This window comes from Macaca thibetana, chromosome 11, assembly GCF_024542745.1.
Source record: "Macaca thibetana thibetana isolate TM-01 chromosome 11, ASM2454274v1, whole genome shotgun sequence".
Taxonomy (NCBI): Eukaryota; Metazoa; Chordata; class Mammalia; order Primates; family Cercopithecidae; genus Macaca; species Macaca thibetana.
The window spans coordinates 53,369,093-53,382,828 of NC_065588.1; the positions used below are offsets into that span (position 1 = coordinate 53,369,093).

General features: G+C 47.0%; 1 protein-coding gene across 1 annotated transcript in view; it reads right to left on the reverse strand.

The window, feature by feature from the left end:
• Positions 1-13,736, reverse strand: part of NEMP1 (nuclear envelope integral membrane protein 1) — a 169,854-nt gene that overhangs the window by 19,287 nt on the left and 136,831 nt on the right. Inside the window, exon 2 of the mRNA XM_050747316.1 lies at positions 5,024-5,156. Coding sequence (XP_050603273.1) covers positions 5,024-5,150 — 127 coding nt within the window. The 5' untranslated portion in view covers positions 5,151-5,156. The remainder of the gene's footprint in view (positions 1-5,023; positions 5,157-13,736) is intronic.

The window sequence follows — 13,736 nt, forward strand, 5'->3', positions numbered from 1 at the left end:
TGGGCGACAGAACAAGACTCCATCTCAAACAATTAATAGATAATAAAAATTTAGGCCGGGCGCGGTGGCTCAAGCCTGTAATCCCAGCACTTTGGGAGGCCAAGACGGGCAGATCACGAGGTCAGGAGATCGAGACCATCCTGGCTAACACGGTGAAACCCTGTCTCTACTAAAAAAATACAAAAAACTAGCCGGGCGAGGTGGCGGGCGCCTGTAGTCCCAGCTACTCGGGAGGCTGAGGCAGGAGAATGGCGTGAACCCGGGAGGCGGAGCTTGCAGTGAGCTGAGATCTGGGCCACTGCACTCCAGCCTGGGCAAAAGAGCGAGACTCCATCTCAAAAAAAAAAAAAATAATAATAATAATAATAATAAAAATTTATACACAAAGATGTTCACAAACTTACAACACTGAAAAACTAGAAATACCACAAATATCCAATCAACAGTACAAACCACCAATATCCAACCAAATGTTTAATCCAGAAACATTAATAATGATTTTTATCAGGCAGATGACACATGCCTGTAGTCCCAGCTACTTGGGGAGACCGAGATGGGAAGTTACAGTGAGCTATGATTGTGCACTGCATTCTAGCCTGGATGTCACAGCAAAACCATGTCACTAAAAAATAATAAATGAAGGCCAGGCGTGGTGGCTCACACCTGTAATCCCAGTACTTTGGGAGGCTGAGGCGGCTGGACCACCTGAGGTCAGGAGTTTGAGGCCAAGCTAGTCAACATAGTGAAACCCCATCCCTACTAAAAATACAAAATTAGCTGAGTGTGGCTGGGCGTGGTGGCTCATGCCTGTAATCCCAGCACTTTGGGAGGCTGAAGTGGGCGGATCACAAGGTCAGGAGTTTGAGACCAGTCTGGCCAGCCTGGTAAAACCCCATCTGTACCAAAAATACAAAAAATTAGCCGGGCATGGTGGCGTGCACCTATAATCCTAGTTACTCAGGAGGCAGAGGGAGGAGAACTGCTTGACCCCTGGAGGCTGAGGTTGCAGTGAGCCGAGACTGTGCCATTGCACTCCAGTCTGGGCAACAAGGGCAAAACTCTGTCTAAAAAAAAAAAAAATTAGCCAAGTATGGTGGCACACGCCTGTAGTCCCAGCTACTTGGGAAGCTGAAATGGGAGAATGGCTTGAAACCAGAATCAAGACTGCACCACTGCACTCCGGCCTGGGCGAGACAGAGCAAGACTATGTCTCAGGGGAAAAAAAAGAGAAAAAATTAAATGAAGATTTGCCCATATATTGGAATGTAATACAAGTAAGACAACATTTATAAAGAATTTTAATGCCAGGTGTGGGGGGTCACGCCTGTAATCCCAGCACTTTGGGAGGCCAAGGCAGACGAATCATCTGAGGTCAGGAGTTCGAGAACAGCCTGGCCAACATGGTGAAACCCCCATCTCTACTAAAAATACAAAAAAAAATTAGCCGGGCGTGGTGGCAGGCGCCTGTAATCCCAGCTACTCAGGAGGCTGAGGCAGGAAAATCGTTTAAACTCAGGAGGCGGAGGTTAAAGTGAGCTGAGATTGCACCATTGCACTCCAGCCTGGGCAACAAGAGCAAAACTCCATCTCAAAAAAAAAAAAAAAAAAAAAAAAAAAAAAAAAAAACCCAACCAACCAAACAACAAACAAACAAAAAACAAAGAATTTTAAATTACATGGGAAAATTATTGTACTACAAAATCAAACGATAAAACTATCTCTGGTAACAACTGGCAGCCTCCAGGGAAGAGAACTAGAGTACTGACTGGATACAAATTATCAATTCATAAAAAATTAAAAATATGTGGAAAAAGATCAGAAGAAAATGTGCTTTTTAAAATAGATTGCTTCTGAATGGATTAACAGTGAGGTTTCTGCCTACTTCTTTATACTTAATTGTACCTTGCCAAATCATCTAAAATAAACATGCATTATTGTGGCCGGGCACAGTGGTTCATGCCTGTAATCCCAGCACTTTAGGAGGCCGAGGCGGCCGGGCGTGGTGGCGGGCGCCTGTAGTCCCAGCTACTAGGGAGAATGGGGCAGGAGAATGGCATGAACCCGGGAGGTGGAGCTTGCAGTGAGCGGAGATCGTGCTACTGCACTCTAGCCTGGGTGACAAAGCGAGATTCCGTCTCAAAATAAACAAACAAACAAACATGCCTTATTTTTACAATCAAATTTATTTTTTTTTTTTTTTGAGTCAGAGTTTTGCTCTTGTTGCCCAGGCTATAGTCCAATGGCGTGATCTCGGCTCACCACAACCCCTGCCTCCCAGTTTCAAGTGATTCTCCTGCCTCAGCCTTCCTGAATAGCTGGGATTACAGGTGCGCGCCACGTCCGGCTAATTTTATATTTTTAGTAGAGACGGGGTTTTTCCATGTTGGTCAGGCTGGTCTCGAACTCCCAACCTCAGATGATTCGCCCGCCTTGGCCTCCCAAAGTGCTGGGATTACAGGCGTGAGCCACCGCGCCCAGCTACAATCAAATTTTTCAAAAAAAATTTCCAGTGAGGGCCGGGCGCGGTGGCTCAAGCCTGTAATCCCAGCACTTTGGGAGGCCGAGACGGGCGGATCACAAGGTCAGGAGATCGAGACCATCCTGGCTAACACAGCGAAACCCCGTCTCTACTAAAAACACAAAAAATTAGCCGGGCGAGGTGGCGGCGCCTGTGGTCCCAGCTACTCGGGAGGCTGAGGCAGGAGAATGGCGGGAACCCGGGAGGCGGAGCTTGCAGTGAGCTGAGATCCGGCCACTGCACTCCAGCCTGGGCGACAGAGCGAGACTCCGTCTCAAAAAAAAAAAAAAAAAAAAAAAAAAAAAAAAAAATTTCCAGTGAGAAGGAACTCTCTACATTTTGAAGTACTCCATTCTAACTTTAGGTAACGTCTGAGTTTTAGAAAGTTCTTGTCGAATTCCATGATTGCTCTTCCTAGCTGCCACCAGTCTATCAGGCAGCACTGAACAAATGTAACCCCCTGAGTTTACTCTTCTCCAAGCCAAGAAGTCTCTGTTCCTCTCCTCATTTAAGAAACTTAGAGAGAGACTGCTAATTGAGTGCTTACTATGTAGGAGCATTTTTGCCTCTATTTTCTCTTTTCTTCACAACTCACTACCCCATTTATTAAGAAGTTTATTCACATCATGGCCCTTCGAATGCTATCCTGGGCCCTCTTCTAAGGATGCTGAGACCACCTTAAAGCTGTAAGGATAATCATCAAGTGGCAGCATGAGATAGGCAGGAACCAAAGGGAGAGGTGAAAAAGAGCATGGCCAAATGTGGTGGCTCACTACTGTAATCCCAGCACTTTGGGAGGCCGAGGCAGGTGAATTACCTGAGGTCAGGAGTTAGAGACCAGGCTGGCTGGCTAACATGGTGAAACCCCGTTTCTACTAAAAATACAAAAAATTAGCTGGCCGTGATGGCGTGCGTGCCTGTAATCTCAGCTACTTCGGAGGCTGAGGCAGGAGAATCGCTTGAACCCGGTAAGTGGAGGTTGCAGTGAGCCGAGATCGGGCCACTGCACTCTAGCTTGGGCAACAAGACAGAAATTCCTCCGTCTCAACAACAACAAAAAAAGCCGGGCACGGTGGCTCACGCCTGTAATACCAGCACTTTGGGAGGCCCAGGCAGGTGGATCACGAGGTCAAGAGATCAAGACCATCCTGGCCAACACGGTGAAACCCCGTCTCTACTAAATACAAAAATTAGCTGGGTGTGGTGGCACACGCCTGTAGCTCCAGCTACTCGGAAGGCTGAGGCAGGAGACTTGCTTGAATCCGGGAGGCGGAGGTTGCAGTGAGCCGAGATCCTGCCACTGCACTCCAGTCTGGCAACAGAGCGAACTCCATCTCAGGAAAAAAAAAAAAAAAAAGATGGTAATGTGTGTTTATGAGATACTATTATCTTTATTCTCTTGAGCGTCAACTTCCTCCAGTGGATTCTAGAAAACGTCACGTATTTTTCTGTTTTGAATTTAATGATAAGGGGGTAGAAGGAGGTTTTCAGAAACACATTCTAAATTTTCTGGATTGGAGCAGAAGAGTTTCCTTTCCAGTCCAAACTTCATTATCCAGCAGCAGGTACCAAATAAGTGGAATATAATGTAAGTGGAAAGTGGAATAACTTATAATTCACTTATAAGTGGAAAGTGGAATAACTCCAGTTCCGTTCTACAGGGCTGTTAAGAGTCAAGATCTTGGAAGGGCGCAGCGCCTCACGCCTGTAATCCCAGCACTTTGGGAGGCCAAGGCGGATGGATCACGAGGTTCAGGAATTCAAGACCACTCTGGCCAACGTGGTGAAACCCCGTTTCTACTAAAAATACAAAAATTAGCCGGGCGCGGTGGCGGGCGCCTGTAATCCCAGCTACTCGGGAGGCTGAAGCAGAATTGCTTGAACCCGGGAGGCGGAGGTTGCAGTGAGCGAGATCGCACCACTGCACTCCAGCCTGGGTGACAGAGCAAGACGCCATTTGCGGGCGGGTGGGGGGTGGGGGAAGGAGTCAAAGTTTTACATGAGAAGATAGTAGAGATCGCTGCATTTAGGTCAACCACATTTGTTCTGCCACCCGTGCCCTGCGTCCTGAAAGAGCATAAGCTCAGATGGTGTTTGCTAATTTGCCGAATGAATGAGATGGTCCTTTTCCCGCGGCAGCTCTGCCTGCCCAGAATGGTCCCCTGGTTTTCTCTTTTAACCAAGAAACTCGAGGAGGCCTCTGCGGCGCGACAGAGCCCCCAGGATCGCTTCTCAATGAGTCTAGGCCTCCCTTCCTGTCTCCGCCAAAGGGCTTCAGGCTCCTCCCCACTCTGGGAAGCTGCCCCAGCCCGCTCCAGGGCCCAGACCCTCAGCCCCGACGCCCACTAGCCCGCCAAGTTTCTTCCACCACATTACGCCGGCGCCCCTCAGTAGAGCCACCGTGGCCCGTCTGCAGAATAACGGCCCGCGCCCTCCAGACAATCCCTTTTCCAAAAATAACCCCCTCGGCACCCGCCCCCTTGGCAGCTGCTGCCCGGGCGGTACCTGTGCCGTAGACCAAGCAGCCGGAGAGGATCAAGAGTAGCCGCACTGTCCTACCGCCCCCGACACCCCAGCCCCAGGGCCCGGGACCAACTGCCGGCGAGACCGCCACTTTCATTCCTCCCGCCATGGTTGCCTCAAGCCGCCTCCTCCTCACGTGCCTTACCCCAGCAACTAACTCTGAACGGGCAGCACCAGCAGCCTATCCTCTACGAAACCCGCCCCTATCAACCAATCGAATGGGCAGAGCTTCGAGCACCCGGCTCTCCAAGGGTCCTGCGAGTCCCGCCCCTTAGCAACTGAAGAGAGAGGGCGGGAAAAGCAGCTGTCAGCCTATTAGAAAATGGGTTCTCACCCTAGCAGTGGCGACAGGAAGATCCCACCCCGCTAACAACACGCTTCCGTCTTCAGTTTATTTACAACTGGTGTGATTGATGGTAAGCTTAACCAATAGAAAATCGGAATGGGAGAGGCCTTCTTGACCAAACTCGGTATTATCATCGAAGCTGTTTGAAGTTCCTTCGCTTTTCTTTCGGTTACTTTTTATCACGACCTTTCTGTTATGAGACGCCTACAATTGAGATCGCTTTATGAGTAGGGTCCTGATAGGCCATTTTTTAAAGTCGACTGACAAAGGTGTGGTTCTCCAAAATCCTAAAGGATTTAAAATAGAAGTCACAAAAAAGTGTGTGTTGTCAATATTTTATAAGCATAAACATTAGCTTTTAAAAATGTATTCATAGGATTTTTATTTTTGGAAGTAAAATTAATGTTAGGATTAAGAAAGATTTATTTATTCCTCTTATCATCTTGTGAGACAAATATAATTCTCTCCATTTAAGAAGCCAAAGCCAAGACAGCCACAGGAACCTGCCCAAGATTTCATAGTTCATCTGGTCTGTGGTCCCAACCTAAATCCTACTGACCCCAAAGCCTGAGTTATTTATACGGATTAGCTGCTTCCCATTCAATGATTTAACACAGGTCCCAGCAGAGAGCCAGGTGTTCCGAAACTCTTAGTAGAAATTGAAACCTTTTTTTAAGAGGATCCGATGGTGGTGGGTAGGAAAACTACAGATGATAAAGCCAAATGAATTGAAGAATTCAAGGAAGGGGGTATCTTCTGGGGAAGGCTCAAGCTTTCAAAACAATTTTTTTTTTTAAATATTTTTAGAGACAGGGTCTCTCTCTGACACCCAAGCTGGAGTACAACAGCACCATCACAGCTCAGTGTAACCTTGAATTCCTGGACTTAAACCATCTTCCTACCTCAGCTTCCTAGATAGGTTGGGCTACAGGGATGCACCACCATGCCCGGCTATTTGTTTGTTTCATTGTTGTTGTTGTTGTTGTTGAGACAAGGTCTCCTGTAACCCACCTGGAGTGCAGTGGCGTAACCACAGCTCACTGCAGCCTCGAACTCCCAGGATCAAGCAATCCTCCCACTTCAGTCTCCCAAGTGGCTGGGACTACAGGCATGAGCCACTATGTCTGGCTTAATTTTTTAAATTATTTTTTGTAGAGACTGTATCTAGCTATGTTGCCCAGGCTGACCTCAAACTCCTGGCCTCAAGCGATTCTCCCACCTTGGCCTCCCAAATTACTGAAATTACAGGCGTAAGCCACTGCACCTGGTCTAAAACAAGGAATTTTTTAAAAGTCAAAATGGGCCAGGCACGGTGGCTCAGCTCCGTAATGCTAACACTTTGGGAGGCCAACACAGGCGGATCACCTGAGGTCAGGAGTTCAAGACCAGCCTGGCCAACATGGCAAAACCCTGTCTCTACTACAAATACAAAAATTAGCCAGGCGTGGTGGTAGGCACCTGTTACCCCTGCTACTCGGGAGGCTGAGGCAGGAGAATCCCTTGAACTTAGGAGGCGGAGATTGCAGTGAGCCAAGATCACCCCATTGCACTCCAGCCTAGGTGACAGAGCAAGACTCTGTCTCAAAAAAAAAAAAAAAAAAAAAAAAAGTCAAAATGGGCTGGGCGTGGTGGCTCATCCCAGCACTTTTGGGAGGTTGAGGTGGGAGAATCACTTGAGGCCAGGAGTTCAAGAACAGCCTGGCCAACACAGCAAAACCCTATCCCTACCAAAAATACAAATATTAGCCCAGCATGGTGGCAGGTTCCTGTAATCCCAGCTACTTACAAGTCTGAGACAGGAGAATTGCTTGAGCCCAGGACGCAGAGGTTGCAGTGAGCCGAGATCACACCACTTCACTCCAGCCTGGGCAACAGAGCGAGCCTCTGTCTCAAAAAAAAAAAAAAAAAAGAGGCTGAGCGCCTGTAATCCCAGCACTTTGGGAGGCCAAGGCGGGCGAATCACGAGATCAGGAGTTCAAGACCAACCTGGTCACCATGGTGAAACCCTGTCTCTACTAAAAATACAAAAAATTAGCTGGGCATAGGGGCCGGCACCTGTTATCCCAGCTACTCGGGAGGCTGAGGCAGGAGAATCACTTGAACCTGGGAGGCGGAGGTTGCAGCAGTGAGCCAAGATCAGTGCCACTCCACTCCAGCCTGGTGACAGAGTAAGACTGAGTCTAAAACAACAACAACAACAACAAAAATAAGGCCGGGTGTGGTGGCTCAAGCCTGTAATCCCAGCACTTTGGGAGGCCAAGACGGGCGGATCATGAGGTCAGGAGATCGAGACCATCCTGGCTAACACGGTGAAACCCCATCTCTACTAAAAAAAACACAAAAAACTAGCTGGGCGTGGTGGCGGGCGCCTGTAGTCCCACCTACCCGGGAGGCTGAGGCAGGAGAATGGCGTAAACTCGGGAGGCGGAGCTTGCAGTGAGCTGAGATCCGGCCACTGCACTCCAGCCCGGGCGACAGAGCGAGACTCCGTCTCAAAAAAATAAATAAATAAATAAAAATAAAAATAAAGGAAATCTGAATAAACTGTAGACTTTAGTTAATAATAATTTTCAATACTGTTTCATTAATGGTGGCAAATGTACCATACTAATGTCAGATAATAATTGGGGAAATTGAATGTAGGGTATATAGGAATTCACCATATTATCTTTTCAATTTTTCTATACATGTAATGTTTCTAAGTTGGCTAGGCTCAGTGGTTCACACCTGTGATCCCAGCACTTTAGGAGACCGAGGCTGAGGATGGCTTGAGCCCAGGAGTTCAAGACCAGCCTGGGCAACATAGTAGGACTCTGTCTTTACAAAAATACAAAAATTAGCCAAGTGTGTTGGCACGCGCCTATAGTCCCAGCTGCTCAGCAGGCTGAGATGGGAGGATCACTTGAGTCTGGGAGGTTGAGCCTCCTGTGAGCCATGACCATGCCTCTGCAGTCCACCCTGGGTGACAGAGTAAGACCCTGTTGCTAAAAAAAATGAATAAATTGGCCAGGCGCAGTGGCTCACGCCTATAATCCCAACGTCTTGGGAGGCTGAGGCAGGTGGATCACTTGAGCCTAGGAGTTTGAGACCAGCCTGGGCAACATAGTGAAATGAAACCCTGTCTCTACAAAGAATACAAAAAAAAAAAAAAAAGAAAAAAATTAGCTGGGTGTGGTGGCATGCACCTGTGGTCCCAGCTACTTGAGAGGCTGACGTGGGAGAATTGCCTGAGCCTGGGAAGTCAACACTGCAATGAGCTGTGATTGCACCACTGTGCAGCCTGTAATCCCAGCACTTTGGGAGGCCAAGGGTGACAGAGTGAGACCTTGTCTCAAAATAAATAAAATAAAGCCTACTAAAAATATATATGTATAGATATGTATGTGTATTTTTTATGTGTAGATATATATACACATATATAAACACATGCTTCATTTTTTTTTACCAGGCCCCATCCTCACCATTCAGAGCTTGCTCTTTAGTTTTCACTAAAGGCAAATCCAGGGAAACTAATCTCAGAAGATCACTGACCACTGACTATTGAAATATAATGAAGTGTATAGTAATGAGACTGGCTGTCCATAAAAACATTACAACCTATCATCCAAATGAGTGCTGTCACTTCAAAATAGTCATTCAAGAAGCTTTTAGCCTTGTTTTAATGAGGACACTGCTCAAAACAAGAAGAATCTCCTTCAGAGTCTATAACACACAATGCAATGAATATTCATTATCTGCAGGTGGATTGGATTTATGCAAATAGCCAAAAGAACTCAGGCCAACACTGATGAGTAAATGGGGTGGGAAATCTGGATGGTAAATGTGTTTCAAAATTTTTTGGATTTTTGAAAGATAGTATGGTGCATATACAAAATATAAAGCAACAATCCCAACGCATCTGGACAGCACCCAGTAATCAAATAAATTAATATTTATGCAATGACATATATGACTATTCATACCGTGATAAGTGAAAGATGGAAAAGTGAAAACTATGAATAACTTTATGTAAGTTTAGGTCAGGTCCTGCCAGAAAATAAATTCAGTTCAGATTAGGTTTCATTGTCAAATACGTTATGAAAAAGATTTTGTTTTTTGTTTTTGTTTTTGTTTTTTTGTTTTTTTGAGACAGAGTTTTGCTCTTATTGTCCAGGCCAGAGTTCAATGGCGTGATCTCGGTGATTCTCCTGCCTCAGTCTCCTGAGTAGCTGGGATTACAGGCGCCCACCACCACGCCCAGTTAATTTTTGTTTTATTTCGTTTTGTTTTGTTTTGAGACCAAGTCTCGGTCTGTCACCCAGGCTGGAGTGCAGTGGCGCGATCTCGGCTCGCTGCAACTTCTGCTTCCCAGGTTCAAGCGATTCTCGTGCCTCCGCCTGCGAGTAGCTGGGATTACAGGCACGTGCCACCACGCCCAGGTAATTTTTGTATTTTTAGTAGAGATGGGGTTTCACTATGTTGGCCGGCTTGTCTTGAACTCCCGACCTCCGGTGATCCACCCACCTCAACCTCCCAAAGTGCTAAGATTAAGGGCATAAGCCACCATACCCAGCCAAGCTTTTGGTTTTCATAATTTTTTTTAATTTAGAAATTGTGGGCCGGGCGCGGTGGCTCAAGCCTGTAATCCCAGCACTTTGGGAGGCCGAGGCGGGTGGATCACGAGGTCAGGAGATCGAAACTATCCTGGCTAACATGGTGAAACCCCGTCTCTACTAAAAATACAAAAAACTAGCCGGGCGTGGTGGCGGGCGCCTGTAGTCTCAGCTACTCGGGAGGCTGAGGCGGGAGAATGGCATGAACCCGGGAGGCGGAGCTTGCAGTGAGCGGAGATCACGCCACTGCACTCCAGCCTGGGAGACACAGCGAGACTCCGTCTCAAAAAAAAAAAAAAAAAAAAAGAAATTGTGAACGAAGGATTTGCAGACCACGAATATTTGATGAAGGCAATTCCAGAGTTTTGAGAAGGAGCACTCCATTCCACATACTCAGTCACCCAAGCTAGGAGCCTGAGGGTCATCCTAAACCCTCATTCTCTCCCCTCAACCCTCAGTCAATCAGTCAAGTCCTGTTGATCTTATTTTCTATCTTTTGAATCTGTTCTTCCCCCCATGCCAGTGCCTTGCCATCTTTCAATTGAGAGGGTCCTTCAGTTTTTTTCTAGCTGACCTTCCTACTCTTTTTGCAGCCATAAATCCTTCCTCCACTCTGCTCCTAAGTGCAGATCTGACCATGCCATGAGTCTTTGTTTCCAGAGTCTTTATGGTTCCAGTAACACCACAGGATGAAGTCCAACATGCTTAGTATGATCTAAAACTCAGATGCAAAGACACAAATAGCTATAATAATGTTATTCAATGTTTGTTACCAATCTGTAATGAAACAATTCCAGAGATTAAGTGTAGCCGGGCACGATGGCTCATGCCTGTAATCCCAACACTTTGGGAGGCCGAGGCGAGTGGATCACGAAGTCAGGAGATCGAGACCATCCTGGCTAACACAAAACCCTGCCTCTACTAAAAATTCAAAAAAATTAGCCAGGTGTGGCAGCGTGGTGGGACTACTAGCAGTAGTCTTAGCTACTGGGCAGCTGAGGCAGGAGAATGGCGTGAACCTAGGAGGCAGAGCTTGCAGTGAGCCGAGATTGCACCACTGCACTCCAGCCTGGGCAACAGAGCAAGACTCTGTCTCAAAAAAAAAGAAAGAAATTGGCCAGGCGCGGTGGCTCACGCCTGTAATGCCAGCACTTTGGGAGGCCGAGGCGGGCGGATCACAAGGTCAGGAGATCGAGACCACGGTGAAACCCCGTCTCTACTAAAAATACAAAAAATTAGCCGGGCGCAGTGGCGGGCGCCTGTAGTCCCAGCTACTCAGGAGGCTGAGGCAGGAGAATGGCGTAAACCCAGGAGGCGGAGCTTGCAGTGAGCCGAGATCGCGCCACTGCACTCCAGCCTGGGCGACAGAGCGAGACTCCGTCTCAAAAAACAAAAAAAAAAAAAAAAGAAAGAAATTAAGTGTAAGCATTTAGAAAGTTTTATAGGAATTTGACAGAGAAATTTTATATTTATTGAATCTAACAAAATGGTAGTTTGTTTTCTGAATAATTCACTTTTAGTGCATTCTATAAAAGTAGTGGACAATAATAGATTGAAAATGTTTTAAAAATTGGTCCTTAACCATACTTTGAGAAGCACTGGTCCATAATATTTTTAATGTCATGTACTTGTACACCTCTCTAGGCTCATTTCTAACCACCTCCACCCACCACCCAGCAGTAATGAACAACCTTTTATAGTTTCTGAAACATATCACTCTGTTTCATATCTCCACCTCCATGGAAATGCACTTTCTGGCCTCTCTGACTTGACTTCCCTTCCTCCTGGAAAAATTTTTTTTTTTTTTGAGACTCACTTTTTGCTCTGTGGTGCAGGGATGCAGTAGTGCCATCAAGGCTCACTGCAGCCTTCAACTCCTGGGCTCAAATGTTCCTTCCATCTCAGCCTCCTAAAGTGCTGTGATTACAGGTGTGAGCCACCGCCCTGGCCACTCCTGGAAATCTCAAATTGACTGCATCATCACCTCCTTTGGATGCCTGTCTAAACCAAGGCCCCTCACAACTCCAAGCAGAACAGATCACTCACCCTCTTATACTTCGGTCATTGTTTATACCGCCATTATTGCACTATGTTGTAATTATTTGTTTATAGGTCTATTTCCCTATTAGTCTGTGAGTTCCTTAAAGGCAGTGGTTAGGATTATCTGTCTTTCAGGACTGAAACATTTCTTGTAAAATAACTAACTCGAAGGACAACATTCCTTAGATGATAAATTCTGGCATGTTACTGAAAGAGAAAAAAAGGGATCATTATTTTATATTTTTCTATTACCAGCCAGGATTTCAGCCTACTACCTTTCGCATCTGACTCTGAATTAATTTACCAGAATGGTGGACATTTTAGAAGGCCAAGGAGCCAGACTTGTGGGACTCACTGGAAACTTTACAAGGGAAAGAGATATGGAAAACAAACGTCTCCACTTAAACAGTTTTGCCCAGGCTCAGTCCCTTTGGGAGTAAAATCTGTGTCACCTGCCCTTTCAGAGTTGCACAGGCCCGTGAATAGGATCAATTCATTCATTTCAGAGGGTCCACCAGATAACAGGCTGGAGAGCTCCTGGGTTTTGGCTGAAACAAGCAACTATAATTGGAAATGTGTACAAAGAGCAATGAGGAGGCCACCGAGGGGTGGGAGGAATTAATTCTGCCTGAAGGAGTGGAAGGGGTCCAGGAAGGAGAGGGTGAGCCAAACCTTGCTGAGTGAGTCGGATCTGGCCCAGTGGAGACGTTGGGGGAGGAGTGAGCAGAGCAATCTGCTAGATGAAAATCTACACGTGCGTAGGGACGACAGTCTCTGCACTCCTCTTCCGCCCACTTTCCTCCCTTTCCTCGCAATCGTTTCCCCTTTTCTTGGAAAACTAGGACTGAGGATACTGTTTCCCTTCACGGAGGAGACCAGTACAGATAAAGGAAATATTAATCCTTTTCATCACGAGACCAGTTGCTCTGCTCTGTGTGTCTTTGAGAGCACTGGGGATGGAGGGAGCAGGTGAGTCAAGCAAAGAAGTGGTCCTTCTTTGAGTGAGCCAAGGGGACATGGGAGAACAGGACCCATGCAGGAAACAAACGAAATTTTTTGTATTTGTCCCCACTCCCTTTTTGTCACCACTCCCCGCCCGGCCCTCCCCCCCCAAAACACACACCTGTCTCTTTATGTTTTTCTATAGTTTCCCATGGTCTCCGTCTTTGTCTTTGCCTCTTTCCCTTTGCTAAAGGCTGGAAATTCCTTGTTCTCAACGGAAGGGAGTAGGAGGGGAGTTGGGGGTGGCAGGAGTGGGCGGGAAGAACAGACATCTCGGCAGCTCTGGCTGCGGGCTGCGGGGGCGCTCTGGGCCTCTGGCGGGCCCTGACAAGTCAATGATTTTTTAAATAGGGGCTCATATACAAACCTAGAGAGAGAGAGAGGGACACAGATATACAAGTGGATGTAAAGAAACATATAAATACATAATCTCAGGTACAGAGACACAAACTGGCAGTAGCGTCTTAAATATGCTTAGCATTCTACAATTTAGAGAGTTTTCCTGTACATTCTCTCATCCGAATCTCACGACAATCTTGAGAAACAAGGACACAAAGACACAAACACCCAGTAGTTTCACTCTCACACACCGGGTCACACCCGGACCCCCGCGGGCTCCCCTAGGGGAGTGGGCAGGCCCCTTCTGCGGAATTTCTCTTCCCTCGTCCCTCTCTGGCCGAGCACCCCCTCTCCCAGGACCGGGGAGTGGAGAACT